This window comes from Schistocerca gregaria, chromosome 11 (genome assembly GCF_023897955.1).
Source record: "Schistocerca gregaria isolate iqSchGreg1 chromosome 11, iqSchGreg1.2, whole genome shotgun sequence".
Classification (NCBI taxonomy): Eukaryota; Metazoa; Arthropoda; class Insecta; order Orthoptera; family Acrididae; genus Schistocerca; species Schistocerca gregaria.
The window spans coordinates 54,438,545-54,454,899 of record NC_064930.1 but is presented as its reverse complement, the minus strand read 5'-3'; the positions used below and the strand labels follow the sequence as shown (position 1 = coordinate 54,454,899).

General features: G+C 39.2%; 1 protein-coding gene and 1 long non-coding RNA gene across 4 annotated transcripts in view; one reads left to right on the top strand and one right to left on the bottom strand.

The window, feature by feature from the left end:
• LOC126295189 (uncharacterized) overlaps positions 1-10,383 on the bottom strand; it is a 61,865-nt gene extending 51,482 nt beyond the window's left edge. The window contains exon 1 of one of the 2 annotated variants that reach the window (XR_007552406.1): positions 10,298-10,383. This is a non-coding gene — a long non-coding RNA (uncharacterized LOC126295189). Of the gene's footprint in view, positions 1-9,842; positions 9,925-10,297 lie in introns of those variants that run through there. The other variant, XR_007552407.1, reaches the window with a different exon arrangement.
• Positions 10,384-10,456: 73 nt separating this feature from the next.
• LOC126295181 (nuclear pore complex protein DDB_G0274915) overlaps positions 10,457-16,355 on the top strand; it is a 132,064-nt gene continuing 126,165 nt past the window's right edge. The window contains exon 1 of one of the 2 annotated variants that reach the window (XM_049987486.1): positions 10,457-11,290. In XM_049987486.1, the coding sequence (XP_049843443.1) occupies positions 10,629-11,290 (662 nt within the window). In that variant the 5' untranslated portion in view covers positions 10,457-10,628. The remainder of the gene's footprint in view (positions 11,291-16,355) is intronic. The other variant, XM_049987487.1, reaches the window with a different exon arrangement.

Here is a 16,355-nt window from a genome sequence, read left to right as displayed (position 1 = left end):
ATTAAATTCTTAACTGTTGACTCCCTCGGGGAAGCATTATTGGGCCTTTTTTGTTTATTGTGTAGCCTACATCAACAATATAATAATTCCACGAAATTCAAACCTAATAAATTATGCTAATGATACCTCCTTCATAAGTTGGGGCTCTACAAAACAGTCAGCAGTGCAAAATAATGCAGAGAACATTAACTTCATCACAGAATATCTCACCAAAAACAAATTGGCACTAAATAAGGACAAGACAGTTCTGATGGAGTTTCTGCTAAATTAAACAGAACCAGAGCTATCAGTTGAAACATAAATTCCTGGGTGTTGTAGTAGACTAACATCTTACATGAGAGGACACATCAGCTACATGTGTAAAAAAAATCCCCTGTAATACCTACCTGCTAAAATGCCTTTCTAGCATAATAGCGCAACCAGTTTTAAGACAAATCTACTTTGGAATTATACACTCCCACCAGCAGTATGGTATCAAGATTTGGGGTGGGGCATCAATTATATATATGGAAAGGGCTTTTAGAGCCCAGAAAAGAACAATTAGGATAATAGTTAATATTAGTGTCAGTCCTGTAAGGAACATTTCATTAAGTATAACATACTAACAGTATATTCATTGTATGTTCTCAGAACTATACTGTTTATAATAGAAAATATGGAGATAAATGTAATCAATAGTGAAATCCATAATTGACTGATTCCATAGTCAAGGGTGTCACACTTGAACTCTATAAATGAACTTTATAATAATTTTAAAAGTCCCATATTAAAGATTCCCCTTTTAATATATATTGTTTAAAAGGAAATTGATTACATTACTAAGTCCAAATATAATTTTCTTTTTGTAATTGATGGAAACCTATATTATTAACCAAAAGTCATATGTCACGGGTGTGACAAAATTCAGAAGTGCAATGTAGCACATTGACCATTACAGGGTAAAAATCTGTGAATTGAGTGATTATATGTAAACAAATTAATAACTGTATAATATTGAAAATTGACCGCATTAGTCATGAACATATCAGAAAGAAACTTACATTATTTTCAAAGTAATAACATAATTTCTGTTGTCACAGGTGTGACAGAATTGTGTCATGGGTGTGGTATGTACAAATTTCTCTAAATATTTCAAAGAATTACTGGGTGATAATGGATTCATTACATTTTTTGCAGTACAAAAAATCACATTGCTTAATGAAAGTGGTTTTGGTTTTAAATTAATAAAAAAACACGGTTATTTAATAGAGACTAACAGACCCCTCATCTTCAGCTGAAACACTCTCTTAGCTCAACATAATACACAATATGGAGAATGAAGCATTGTCATGTTCAAATAAATAAAGGACTGAATACTCAACTAGCTAACTAAGTAAATATACACAGAAAGTTTAATGAAAGTAATAAACTCAGTTTCCTCTCATTTGAATCACAGGAGGATTCAAAACTTTAACATCATTTTGTGAAGAAACAATTGAAATGTCATTTTCATTAGCAAAAATGAGTTTGTTTTCTTTCTCACGTGGTTTTTAAAAACAACCTTGATTTCATTGGCCACACAGTCATTGGCAAACAGCCATAAAATTCTGTCCATTTCCCCTCTCACTCTGTAGCTTGATGATCAAAAAGGTTCCAGCTTTAATTTCATTAGTTGGATTTATGGTTGCCTGTACTTCATTTTCTGATGTAGCTTTGTTATCTTTAACATTAGACGCTTTGGAATCTGAATAAACATCAGATAATTTCAGCTGTTTCTTGGATTTAGGGATCTCCCGAAAGATTTCATATCTTGCCATTTCACTGCCAGATGTTTCCGCAGCTAAAACATGGCGACTGTCATAGTTTCTAAAATAATGGCTAGAATGCACTTTTGGAATAGGAATGACATCTTCCCAAAGCCTTGACTGCCATTCCTTTGTCTTGTCTACATCACTGCTTGAAACGAAGAGAACATGAACTTCATTCAATTTACCATTCGCATAATCTGAAAATTCCTTTGCATTATTCACCACTACTGTCCGAATTCTAACTCCTCTCCAAACAGTTCTCTTCACGGTTCCCTCTATCCCATCAACAGCCCCTTTGCCATGTGAAGCGGCAAAGAAGTTCCACTCAATTTCAATTCTTTAATAGGATTTGGTGCAGCAGAGGTAGGACAATGTAAATTTATATTTAAACTCTGCAGTGCAGTTGTCCAAAAACCTATGAACTTTTTGTAAATTTTGATTCTGCTGTTTTAGATATGATATATTTTTTTGAAGAGAGAGCCAAACTGCAAATTTGTCATGTGAAAGATAATCACTTGCAATTGCATTAGAATAAACAGTCTTTAGACTATCCCATACACAGCACATAAATAATGTTACTTCTTTATGGCTCCAATGTGCAACCTGAATTTCATCTTTTGACGTTAAAGAGAAGTTCTCGGCGTAGCCAACTTGCATGGTAACGTCATTCTTTGTGAGCTCTTTCTTACAAGATTCAAAATATTTAGCTTGTTTTTCTCTTATCAAGAAATGCCTTATAAATGTTGACATCTGGTCCTCTAACTCTTCAGTGTTTATGTATTTTCCACCAACTTTGGCACTCCATCATAGTCCTTCCACTGCTTCCCGGACAGAATTTTATCTTGATTTTCATCAGTCAACCACAATGACAGGTCATGTTTGCACTTTCTGCATTTTCGTGTCATAGAATCCTCATTTTCTACATCACAAGTAACTTTCTGAAGCAGCTCTTTAGTAGAAATATGAAAATCTGGAACCAAATGTGAAATGCTTTCAGTTAAAAATTTAAAATTTGCATTGTAGTTGCATACACGCACATTATGAGGTGTTTCTGAAACTGGTAGTACACGACTTGGCCTCAGTTCATAAAATGCTGACTATCCTAATGGAGTACCAGGGTTTGAATTCTAAAAATTCCTCACATGCCTCACCAACAGTCATAATCATATACCGCTTCCTCATCTTTAATAGATTTTACATAACGAATACCAAAAGTAGCTCAACTAACATCATCTTGACAAAAATACTCAACTACTTTATTTCTTGTTTCAGTTGGCAGACTTCTTGAACCATTTGGGACATTTCTTTTAATGTCAGCAAGATCCAGTTCCTTAACCAGTTTCCTGACAACAGCAGTCTGTTTCCTTGGACTGTTTGGAAGTGATTTTTTTGCCTAATGTACAGCTTTGCCTAATGTCTGGGAACATTTGTAAGATCCTAATTCAGAGGTATGGTTTGTTTCTGCCATATTTTTATGTTTCCTTTCTCTACACAACCTTTGTCTAGTTTTGTCATTCTCTCTCTTTTTTAGTAGACCACGTTGGTTCATCAGCAGTTACTCTCTACTTCATTCTTCTCATGTTGTCCCTTCCTCTCTCCTTTTTTTTTTTTTTTTGGTGTTCTTCATGTTTCAATGGATCTTCCTTCATTTTATCCTGCAGCATTCTTATTCATTCTGTTGAAGTATTCATTACCTGGGAATGCAAGATACATTATTTATATTTATTTTTAATGTCAGCAGACCTGGCATTTATTTGAAATCTCAGCAGTATAAGATTTCACATGAACAGGAACAGCTTGTTTTAAATTTTATATACTGGTATTTCATTATGCTGGAATATCTTTAAAAATGTATGTATACTGTAACACCCGTGACAAATATTACTGTCACACCCGTAACAACATTCCTGGATAAAATACAGTTATTTCCAAAACTTAATAGGTTTAGGAATCGATATATTTTCTTATCCTCACTTTCCTATAATATTAAAAATTTCGAAGTATTTGTTCAATGAAGAACAAGAATCAAACTTTATCTTCTTTTATGTCAGGGTGTGACAGTAATCCCTATCACTTTCAAAAAGAGAAAAAAATTAAGAAGAAAGCTTACCAGCAAAAAATATTCAGCACAGGATATAAAGAAAAGCTATTGTTAAACAGTAAGGTGCTTATTGTTGCATCGTCTGTTTCACAGACTGCATATCAGTTCAGCGAATATAATGAAGTTTTTTGGTGTTTATAAATATCTTGAATACAATATAAATGAGTTTCAAGTCATTGAATTAGATATTTTGTAAGTGTATTACCACACCTAAATCTTTACTGTATTGGTTTTCAAAAAACTGACCACTTGGCTCATTTCATGCGGAATGAGCCAATTATAATACAAAAAAAGAGAGGATTACCACATAAAATTTAGTAATAAAACAGCAACAGATCATAGTCCATTTTCTGCTGGAAGACATTTATATAACAGATTGCCAAATAATATAAGACTGTTAAAAGGAAACATATTCAAAACAAAATTAAAGTTACTGTTAATTGATAACCGTTTGTACTCCAAGGATTTTTAATGTTATTGTGTTGGTAAACTGACTATGTCCACGACTGTTAAGTTATTATGGACAAATAAACCATTTATTGTTATTTAATATGTACAAGCTGATCTTTCTTATTTTATTTTCATTGTGCATGCAGATTGCCAATAATTTTTTTTCATTCAGACCTAAAAATGAGTGATGGAGCTCCATCTGGACTTCCAGTAACTAAAAAATTGATCATATGTGAAAACTGTTGAATGTGGGAATTTGCCACAATGATGTACTTGGTCTGTGACAAGTTGTGGTACGTTATAGAAAACTCTCTTTCAGGTCTGATGAAACTGGACGACTCTTGGAAGAAAAGAGACAGAAAAGTACATTCCTGGACCATATTCTTAACTGAAAAGACAAATTATTCCCACAAAAGGGAGGCATCTACATCTACATCCATACTCCGCAAGCCACCTGACGGTGCGTGGCGGACGGTACCCTGAGTACCTCTATTGGTTCTCCCTTGTATTCCAGTCTCGTATTGTACGTGGAAAGAAGGATTGTCGTTATGCTTCTGTGTGGGCTCTAATCTCTCTGATTTTATCCTCATGGTCTCTTCGCGAGATATACGTAGGAGGGAGCAATATACTGCTTGACTCTTCGGTGAAGGTATGTTCTCGAAACTTTAACAAAAGCCCGTACCGGGCTACTGAGCGTCTCTCCTGCAGAGTCTTCCACTGGAGTTTATCTATCATCTCCGTAACGCTTTCGCGATTACTAAATAATCCTGTAATGAAGCGCGCTGCTCTCCGTTGGATCTTCTCTATCTCTTCTATCAACCCTATCTGGTGCGGATCCCACACTGCTGAGCAGTATTCAAGCAGTGGGCGAACAAGCATACTGTAACCTACTTCCTTTTTTGTCGGATTGCATTTCCTTAGGATTCTTCCACTGAATCTCAGTCTGGTTTCTCCTTTACCGACGATAAACTTTATATGATCATTCCATTTTAAGTCACTCCTAATGTGTACTCCCAGATAATTTATGGAATTAACTGCCTCCAGTTGCTGACCTGCTATTTTGTAGTTAAATGATAAGGGACCTATCTTTCTATGTATTCGCATCACATTACACTTGTCTACATTGAGATGCAATTGCCATTCCGTGCACCATGCGTCAATTCGCTGCAGATCCTCCTGCATTTCAGTACAATTTTCCATTGTTGCAACCTCTCGATACACAACAGCATCATCTGCAAAAAGCCTCAGTGAACTTCCGATGTCATCCACCAGGTCATTTATGTATATTGTGAATAGCAAAGGTCCTATGACACTCCCCTGCGGCACACCTGAAATCACTCTTACTTCGGAAGACTTCTCTCCATTGAGAATGACATGCTGCGTTCTTTTATCTAGGAACTCCCCAATCCAATCACACAATTGATCTGATAATCCGTATGCTCTTACTTTGTTCATTAAACGACTGTGGGGAACTATGTCAAACGCCTTGCGGAAGTCAAGAAACACGGCATCTACCTGTGAACCTGTGTATAAGGCCCTCTGAGTCTCATGGACGAATAGCGCGAGCTGGGTTTCACACAACTGTCTTTTTCGAAACCCATGCTGATTCCTACAGAGTAGATTTCTAGTCTCCAGAAAAGACATTATACTCTAACATAATACGTGTTCCAAAATTGTACAACTGATCGACGTTAGAGATATAGGTCTATAGTTCTGCACATCTGTTCGACGTCCCTTCTTGAAAACGGGGATGACCTGTGCCTTTTTCCAATCCTTTGGAACGCTTTGCTCTTCTAGAGACCTATGGTACACCGCTGCAAGAAGGGGGCAAGTTCCTTCACGTACTCTGTGTAAAATCGAACTGGTATCCCATCAGGACCAGCGGCCTTTCCTTTTTTGAGCGATTGTAATTGTTTCTCTATCCCTCTGTCGTCTATTTCGATATCTACCATTTTGTCAACTGTGCGACAATCTAGAGAAGGAAACACAGTGCAGTCTTCCTCTGTGAAACAGCTTTGGAAGAAGACATTTAGTAAATCGGACTTTAGTCTGTCATCCTCTGTTTCAGTACCATTTTGGTCACAGAGTGTCTGGACTTTTTGTTTTGATCCACCTACCGCTTTGACATAGGACCAAAATTTCTTAGGATTTTCTGCCAAGTCAGTACATAGAACTTTACTTTCGAATTCATTGAAAGCCTCTCGCATAGCCCTCCTCACACTACATTTCGCTTCGCGTAATTTTTGTTTGTCTGCAAGGCTTTGGCTATGTTTATGTTTGCTGTAAAGTTCCCTTTGCTTCCGCAGCAGTTTTCTAACTTGGTTGTTGTACCACGGTGGCTCTTTCCCATCTCTTACGATCTTGCTTGGCACATACTCATCTAACGCATATTGTACGATGGTTTTGAACTTTGTCCACTGATCCTCAACGCTATCTGTACTTGAGACAAAACTTTTGTGTTGAGCCGTCAGGTACTCTGTAATCTGCTTTTTGTCACTTTTGCTAAACAGAAAAATCTTCCTACCTTTTTTAATATTTCTATTTACGGCTGAAATCATCGATGCAGTGACCGCTTTATGATCGCTGATTCCCTGTTCTGCATTAACTGATTCAAATAGTTCGGGTCTGTTTGTCACCAGAAGATCTAATATGTTATCGCCACGAGTTGGTTCTCTGTTTAACTGCTCAAGGTAGTTTTCAGATATAGCACTTAAAAAAATTTCACTGGATTCTTTTTCCCTGCCACCCGTTATGAGCGTTTGAGTCTCCCCGTCTATATCTGGCAAATTAAAATCTCCACCCAGAACTATAACATGGTGGGGAAATCTACTCGAAATATTTTCCAAATTATTCTTCAGGTGCTGAGCCACAACAGCTGCTGAGCCCGGGGGCCTATAGAGATATCCAATTACCATGTCTGAGCCTCCTTTAACCGTGACCTTCACCCAAATCATTTCACAATTCGAATCTCCGTCAATTTCCTTTGATACTATTGCACTTCTTATCGCTATAAACACGCCTCCCCCTTCACTGTCCAGCCTGTCTCTGCGGTATACATTCCAATCTGAGTTTAGGATTTCATTACTGATTGCATGTGGTTTCAGCCAACTTTCTGTCACTAGTACTATATGGGCGTTGTGACCGTTTATTAATGAGAGCAGTTCTGGGACCTTTCTATAGACGCTCCTGCAGTTTACTATTAGCACATTAATATTTTTATTCCCTGTTGCATTTTGCCTACTCCTGCCTTGCCGTCTCAGGAGGCGTCTTGTTGGGCCTAGGGAGGCAATTCTCTAACCTAAAAAAACCCCATGTGCACTCCACATGTACTCCGCTACCCTCGTAGCTGCTTCCGACGTGTAGTGCACGCCTGATCTATTCAGGAGGACCCTACATTTTTCCACCCGATAGCAGAGGTCGAGAAATTTGCACCCCAGCTCTCCGCAGAATCGTCTGAGCCTCTGGTTTAAGCCTTCCACTCGGCTCCAAACCAGAGGACCGCGATCGGTTCTGGGAACGATACTACAAATAGTTAGCTCTGATTCCAACCCGCGAGCGAGGCTTTCCGCCTTCACCAACTCCGCCAACCGCCTGTACGAACTGAGGATGACCTCTGAACCCAGACGGCAGGAGTCATTGGTGCCAACATTAGCAACAATTTGCAGTCGGGTGCACCCAGTGCTCTCTATCGCCGCCGGTAGGGCCTCCTCTGCATCTCGGATGAGACCCCCCCCCCCCCCCCCCGGCAAGCAGACAGAGTGAACACTGGCCTTCTTCCCCGACCTTTCCGCTATTTCCCTAAGGGGCTCCATCACCCGCCTAACGTTGGAGCTCCCAATAACTAATAAACCCCCCCCCCCCGCGTGCCTGCTCGGACCTTGCTGAAGGAGCAGCCACATGTCCACCCACAGGCAGAGCAGGCGATGCCACACAGCCAGCCTCCACATTGACCCTCCGCCCTGTGCACCGCGAATGCTGCTGAACTCGCCACTCCCCTTGGGGAGAGGGTGGCCCAACCACACCCGGTACCCGCGAAGATGTCTCTACAGCAGGGACAGTGGGTGAAGCATGTAACACCTGGGGTGTACCTTGCGACGCACCAGACTCCCCACTGCCGCTACACTCCGAGGCAGCAGCCTGAAGACGGGTGACCGCGTCCATCAACACGCTCAGCTGTTCGCGAAGAGTGGCCAGCTCCTCCTGCGTCCGTACACAGCAGTCACACATCCTAAGGAATCAATTTACTGAAGAAATACAGCAGCAGAAGCCTGGATGCACTGGAATAAGAATTCCAAGATTTTGGCTCTCACATAGAGTGAACTTGCTTAGAACATTAGTCACAACTGAATTAGATAAATCCAAGTAAGTAGACTACTACTGCAATCAAATCATAATATCCGAGTTTAGGTTAAGCCCTAAATGAAATGATGTTCATAGTGAGAGAAGACTGAATAGGAACTTTGTTCTTGGCTGACATACCTGATCATTATCAATCTGTGTTTATGGCACTTAAAAACAGTGGCACAAGTATCACCTTATTCTATTGAAGTAAAACTAATACAAAATGTCAAACTGAAGTTGGGGAAATGAAGAATTAGCATTATGTCTAAGTAAACATTATTAAATGCTTCAAGTGCAACAAATCGTATCATGTAGCTAAATACTGTTCTAACAAGAGCATAAAGAGAAGGAAGCTCACTGAAGAAATAACAATAAAGGAAATGTAACTAGAAAATAGAACACAAGAAAGCCTTTCTTGCTGGAGATTGTATACAGTCTCACAAATGGAAAATGTGATATTTAGATCCTTGTGCCTCAACTTGCATCACTAACAGTCGAGGGAAGCTTCATAATGCTAAGCAGCACAATAGCTCAGTGGTCAGTGCAGGAGGTGAAGGCTAACTACCAAAGACTTCTGTAAGTGTTGACGTGACCTCTTACAAAACAGCAGAAGTGTCTGACACCATTCATATCCTAAATTCAGCTGTGAATTTGCTCTCAGTTATTAAAATTGTAAGCAAAGGGCATAAAATGACATTTATTAAAAGAAATAATTCACCTATGATCCAGAAGGTGAACTAACTGCCAAAAGACCATCTAATAATGGCAGCTACTGCATGACATAAGAATGGCATCAAATATCTAAATAGTCCTATAAGTGAAATGAGACAATGCTACTACATAGAAGGTAGCAGATTCCTATGGCTTCACAGACTAGGAATATGAATTGGAAAAGTATTCTGAAGTTGGGAAAGGTTTCAATAGAATTAGATGAGGACAATGTGGTCAAGGAGCCATTGGAGTTGTGCAGCATGGTAAAACAGTCATGCCTGTTAAAATTCAAAGTCATGGTGGAAAAGCACATAGGCTGAATATGTCAACAATAAACAAAAATATTTCTGAATTCTGAAGGTATCATCCACTAGCTTACAGTACAAAATGGCTCACAGCAAATTTGTCTTCCTGAGGAGAACTAATCAAACAATGGTAGGAAAAGCCCATACTATGATATTCGGTGCCAACTTGCCAAAGAAGCCGTTCTACAGCTGCTTGCCTATCAAGTTGTTCCACACATGGAGATGAAACACCAGCTGAACTCTGGTGTAGGAGAAAGCCTTTTTTAACACACACGAGGATTTTAAGGTGGAGTTGTACAGTTCACATTCCGAAACCTCGTCGCAAGAAGTGGGTTAAGAAGTCACAAAGTTGACATTCGTAGGCTACAGCCAGGAAACAGTAGCCCATCGATTCGTTGATAGTAGGAATGTGTCATCTTCGCGGAAACACTCCGGACATAGTGTAACGTATTTAGTGAATTATCCACGCGTTTCGTCACAGTGCCTTGGTACACAACCCATTCCTTTCACTGTCCTTCGTGGACGTATTATAAACATAAAGGTTTGAAGTCACATCGAAACGAACAGTGCGTATTACAGTATAGTTTAGATGAATCATTTACCAGCAGAAAGTAACTGCTGACTTTTCGTTTCTGTTAATGTGTCAGTAGGCAATACAAATAACCATTCTGCCACAATTTTTAGTGGTGATTATAATAACAATAAGAATTTCATGTAGCTCGGTAGTGTGGTGCTAGTATATCAATCGAATCATCGAATGCGTCATGCCTACACACTCCAACATCTTTGGTTTTATCCAGTAATCTCTGTCGAGGAGGCTCTTTGAGGAAAACTTTTCAACTTGTTCGCGCCTGCATTTCGGTGCTGCCACCTATAGTAAAATAACGTACGCCATGTTAGTAGCAAGGGAAACATGGACGGAATTTCGTGAACATGCAACCTTTCAAAAATCGAGCTGAGACTTTTATTGCACTGTTTATTCTAATCGCTCTTGGTGTATTGTCTGCGTACCTGGCAGTGTTTTTAGCGTTTTTGGGTGTGTGTGCGTACCTGTACTTGGAGTACGAAGCTAACAACCTAGGTTTCCATGTGGAGGTACTGAAGTCAGCGATTTTGAGTACATCAATTTGGTTGCAGTCAACAATGTCTTCATTTGTTAGGAATCTTCAACAGCGATCAGGGTATGTGAGTGATGAGCCGAAAAGTGAAATCCGTAGTATTTCGCGGGCAGATTCACCAGTGACTTCAAGGCTGAGGCGTGTGTCGATCGCAACGAATGGAAGCCGTTACTCAAGAAACAGTGATTTAAACATTAGTCGTAGTGTTTCCAGCCCAACGAGATATCGTCTCTCCCCTGCGAATCGAAGTGTATTGGACGTGTGTAATAGAAGTGACAGCAGGTCGCCGCAGAAACAGTCATACAATGAAGCTATGGGTTATGCCTACAAGTCATCACCATGGAACAGAAATGCCCATTCTCCCCTTTCCGAGAAGGCTAGGTCGCCCAAAAACACTAGTGTGAGAACAGTTCAGAATGTGGGTGGACCTCTCCTAGCGTCTCCTCGTTCTAATACAAACAAGACTTTCGATCTCAGGTATGTAGTGTGTGTGTGTATTTCGTTAGATTTCCTTTTTTTTTTTTTTTTTTTTTTTTTTCATTGAAAGTCAGCGAGGAGTTTAATAGCATTTCATTGTGATGCTTAGTGTGTTTCATATTTCATAGTGCATCAAGTTTACAGAAGACGCGCCACCTTCCCCCTCTACACCTTACTGTGTTGGTAGGCTGATATGTGTAGTATTGCACTAGGTCTAGGTGAAGTGAGGTGTTAGTCTGGTAGAGTTGTTGAAGGTAAAAGACTGATCTGTTGACTAACATGCATTGCTTGCCTTTGCTACTTTGTATTTCATGTATGTATACTTGGGCCACCATCAGTTATTTCGCTGCGCAAATGACAAAGCTTGTCTACCGCTTCTATTCTCATTTCTTAATTCAGTTTCGACAGAATCACATAGTTTAATTCCACCGCCGCTGAAAGCAATAAAGGCATTTCTTAAAAAATTTCAATCTTTAGATTGAAGAGAACAATCTCATAATCTCATTGAACCAAAAATCCTAATTCCACTTGGGCACGATGATTCACCTAGTCAGGGAAATTAATTACATAGGCCTATCTGAGAAATTATTAATTGTATTAGGTATTGCTATATACAGACCTAGTTTCTGCACAGGAATAATTATGACATGGAATTCTTGGGTCTAATTCGTGAGAGTGTGATCAGCGGACCACTATTTTACACAGATATTAATTAGTTATAAGTGTGTTTACTTTATGGAGTTAATACTTGTTTTATTTCGATTTCCGCCTATTTCCTTCCACATTGCCTCCTATTTTGACTCGTGCATTCTGTATGTCGAAATATGTTGTACACTGAGATGCTATTAATCTTGCAGATTCTTCTGAGGTGTCTCACACTTTTTCACCACTGTCTTTGTAGAAAGTTAAAGCTGCCGACTGTGGGCAAGAGTAGTTAAGTGCAGTTGCCACCTTCTGTAGAGCCTCTGATGGAGGCAGTATCATAGTGTGCAACATGGGCCATGGCAGGCTGGAAGTGTAGATTAACTGAAATCTTTATACTGCTTCTCCAATTCAAAACCGGATTGTCACCTTTCAACATAATGTGGGCATCAGGCTATGTTAGAGCAATATGCCCCCCCCCCCCCCCCCCCCAACTAAAATTTTTGTATTCACATAATTGGCCTTGCCAACTCTCAATCAAATTGTCGAATTTCAGTGACAATGTGTAAGTTGAGTTACTTTACAAATCGGTCTGTCACCAACACTTACATTTCAAAAAAATATTGTGTTTTCCATTTTCTTCCCATTTGCATGATGCCACAACTTCGTTACCTCACAATATGAACCTGACCTCTGGTATCACGGGTTGAGTTGATCTGAAGGTGCTGTCCATTCCATTTGACTGACTTGGCACAGAAAATATGATTATTACGATTTTTATGTCTTTTGATAGCTGGTCTGCAGCATTATGCTAATAGTTTGCTTTTCTGACCTGTCTTTTAAATTTTTCAATAGTTTTGTAGAAATTTGGTAAAGATTGTGGTGTGTGATGTGGGATATAAATGGATTTGCCTTAACTAGTATGTAAACAAAGTACTGCTACAGCACATAGTGACATAAATTAACTAAGATGGTCACCGCATTTTACAGCAAGCGGAGATTCGCAAGCAGCACTCAGTGAAGTAAATTTTGTCCACTGTCTTCATTCTGGAGTAGAAATAAGGATGTAAATTACTTATGCATCCCCCCTTTCTCAAGAGTAGTTAGCAAATGTGTGGATGAAGAAATTAATTAGATTTCATGATGGGAGCTCTGTCACTGTTTAAGGTGTCCTTACAGTGTTGGCAGGTTTGCTGCTGCTGTAGGCAGTTCATTTCTGATGTTCGTAGTGTATCGGATGGTAGTACGCAATAGCCAGTGAGAATTACTGAATCTAATGATTTGGATTGGTGTGAGATACTAATTGATTTTGTTTTCAGCATGGATAGTGTGAGATTGATGATTAGTGATTGTCTATTATGCATTATAAAGTTGGTTACTGGTTTTGATATGTACTCCTTGTATGTTTCTTGGAAAATAGCAGGATTTCTTGTGGGCTATTGTTTCGTATTAGTGTTATATAGTTTGGTTGAGAGTTGCCAAAGCCAGTCAGTGTGACTGTAGGTAAACTGGCCGTGTTAATGGACTAGTCTGTAGTGTAGTCCGACATCTACCTTAGATTGAGAAGTTAGTTTGGTTGAGAGTTGGCGAAACCAGTGAGTGTGACTGGAGGAAAACGTACAGTGGTGATGACCTGGTCTGTACAGTAGCCCACTGATTGTTGGGGTATTTTTGAAATGTTCCCGATTTCTAAAGTCTTGGTTGTACAGGAACCAAGGAGTTCAAATTTCATGAAGTATTCTCTTTTACATGACTACATCCTGCACACTATAGTCTATTACACCACCATGTAATTCAATACATTTCATATAATGACAATGTTTATTGAACTCTTATTTTCTCATTGGGTTCATCAATGTCTTGTGTAATCATTTGACTTGTTCATTGTGTCCCCTTCCCATCATTCATCACACAAACAGTTACCAATTGCAGCACATGACGGAAACACCACAAACATTGTAAGTGCACTTTTACTGCTGTCATCCATTGGTCACTTCTGGAAGCTCATATCTATATCATATACATGATCCTGTTGGTCTGTAGGAGCAGTGTCACACTGTCTACTTAACCATGTGTCTCGGTCTAAATAATTTTTTGTCATGGTATGAGCTCTACACATTATGTGGCAATGGTGAACATGTGTCAATGCATGGCATTTATGCCCAGACAGGTCGTGGGGGAAGATACTCTTTTCCTTTTTGTCTCCGTCTACTGCTCTTAAATAGTTATGCTATGAAAAAGGATGTTTATTTTGATGTTTCTTCAGGTTATCTTCATGATATCTTCAGGTTACGTCAAAATTTCTCCTTCTGTTAAAGATTCTCTTAAGGTATGTCCACATGATGCCTCTTTTGTGGTGCACAGTCGTAGGTGCACGGGAATAAAAGGGCATATACAAAAATTTGTGGAAACAACGCATGGATGCATGGGCGTTCTTGTGTCCATGTGGCGCCTCATTGGGCGAGCAGTCTTCTTATTTGCGTGTGAGGTTGTGTTGCATTTATAGATACTACTGTGTGTAGTGGTATTTGGGGAGTTTTGTGATGTTGGTTTTTTTCGTCGTTCTGCGTGGTTTTGTATGGGGGGTGGGTGTCTAAATTTGTTTATATTTAGTTTGTCCCCACCCAAAAACCCCCGATTTCCCCCGCTTTCCCGTTAGTGTAATTCGGCTTTTTGTGGAACGTGTGTGTATGTGCTTTTCCTTGTATATTCATCCTCATAATGAGTACGTAATGACTTTATATGCGCCATGTGAGAATCGTGGTTTATGGTCGTTTCCGCCATATTTGTGACGTCATGGGTCAAAGCAGACGGGCAGGATCGGATGCTTCTGTATTTCCTGTTTTGGGCCATTTTTCTCAGTTCTCCTACTTCAGAACTTATGGTATCTTATTCTTTACAAAAATATGATTGGAGACTGTTTATCTAATATGTGATGCTCAGGACAACACATCTCGGATTTTTGTTCAAGTAATCTTCAGAAGCTGCATTCCACATGACTTTTTTGTTTGTACGTAATCATCTGTAAACTTTGGTGTGCGTCTTATCAGAGTCAACTCGCATTACTGCTCATAAATCACTTCACACCATTAACTTCAGCAGAACAAACATACAGTCCCAAGCTGTTTGTCACCTGCTAAATAGCACGAAGATTCCCGCCGAAGGTAGATAGCAGTGCTCTTGTGCACAGGTTCCATTTCCAGGAAATTAAATACACACAAATGTGCACACATAGTTGCGCTGTTGGAAACTGATGCACATGCACAAAGGCATCATGTGGATGCACCTTTAAAAAAATTTTCTACATGTTGTAACCACTTATTTTTCCTCTTAAATTTGTTCAGCATTCCAACCACATCAAAAACATTTGGGCAATCATGATTGCTCAGTAGTTTGCTCTACAGTGTCCTTGAAATCGCTTTATCTATGACACAGAGGTACACCCAATTTTGATCTTTGTGGAGAAAGGAAGATGTAATCCCATTGTGAAATTTCTAAGTCATGCTGCTTTTGTCATTTAACTGCTATTTTATTTCCTTTGTAGTATGCTATTGCTATTTTGGCACTAGAACCATTTTCTGGTGGTTATAATTACCATACACATCTCGGCCGTAGTACATTTTCACATTATTAAGTTTTCCTCAATGAAAGATCATACTATACTGTTAATAGGAAACATAACATTACTGTCATTTTGAAATTAGTTACATTTCATGTAGGTAGCATGCCAGAAATATCGTATTCATTAATAAACTGTACGGGAATTAAATGTTAATGCCACTTTTATGGTATGTCACAGTATTTAGTGAAATGTAGGTTATCATTAATTTTACTCAGTAATCAAAGATAATTTTTCAGTGACATCATAAGTAAGCTACATCTTTGGTAGTTATTGGGAATAGGATTGTTCGAAGGAATCCACTCAAAGTGTTAGAAATATGAAATGGGTCATGTACATATGGAAAAGTCTGTTGGGATAGCTGGACATTCCATCGATACTGGGGTCAATGAACAGGAACAGCATTTCAGGCTTGGACAAGTGGAGAAATCGGATACAATGGAGTGTGTGCAGTGTGAGACTGACCACATAATTAATTCACTAAGACAGCACTTTTTGCTGTGAAGAAGACTTGTGAATCCTGTTTGTTCAGGGAATCCATTGAAATCCATAAATTTGGTGATGGTTTTAACAATAAAATGAGAATTTTCAAGGTAATTGAATCCTGGGAACAGTGAACAAACATTGAAAGTAGCAGTGGAGGATCTGCAGTGATAATGACAATGGAAATTCCCCACTGTGAATGTTGAACAGAGATTACTTACAACCTCTGCCCAAGGACTCTACTCCAGTCTACTACCAGCAGCTGAGGGTGAATCTTTGAGAGTGTCGGTCACTTGTGCTGGTGGAACTTCAGAAAAATCA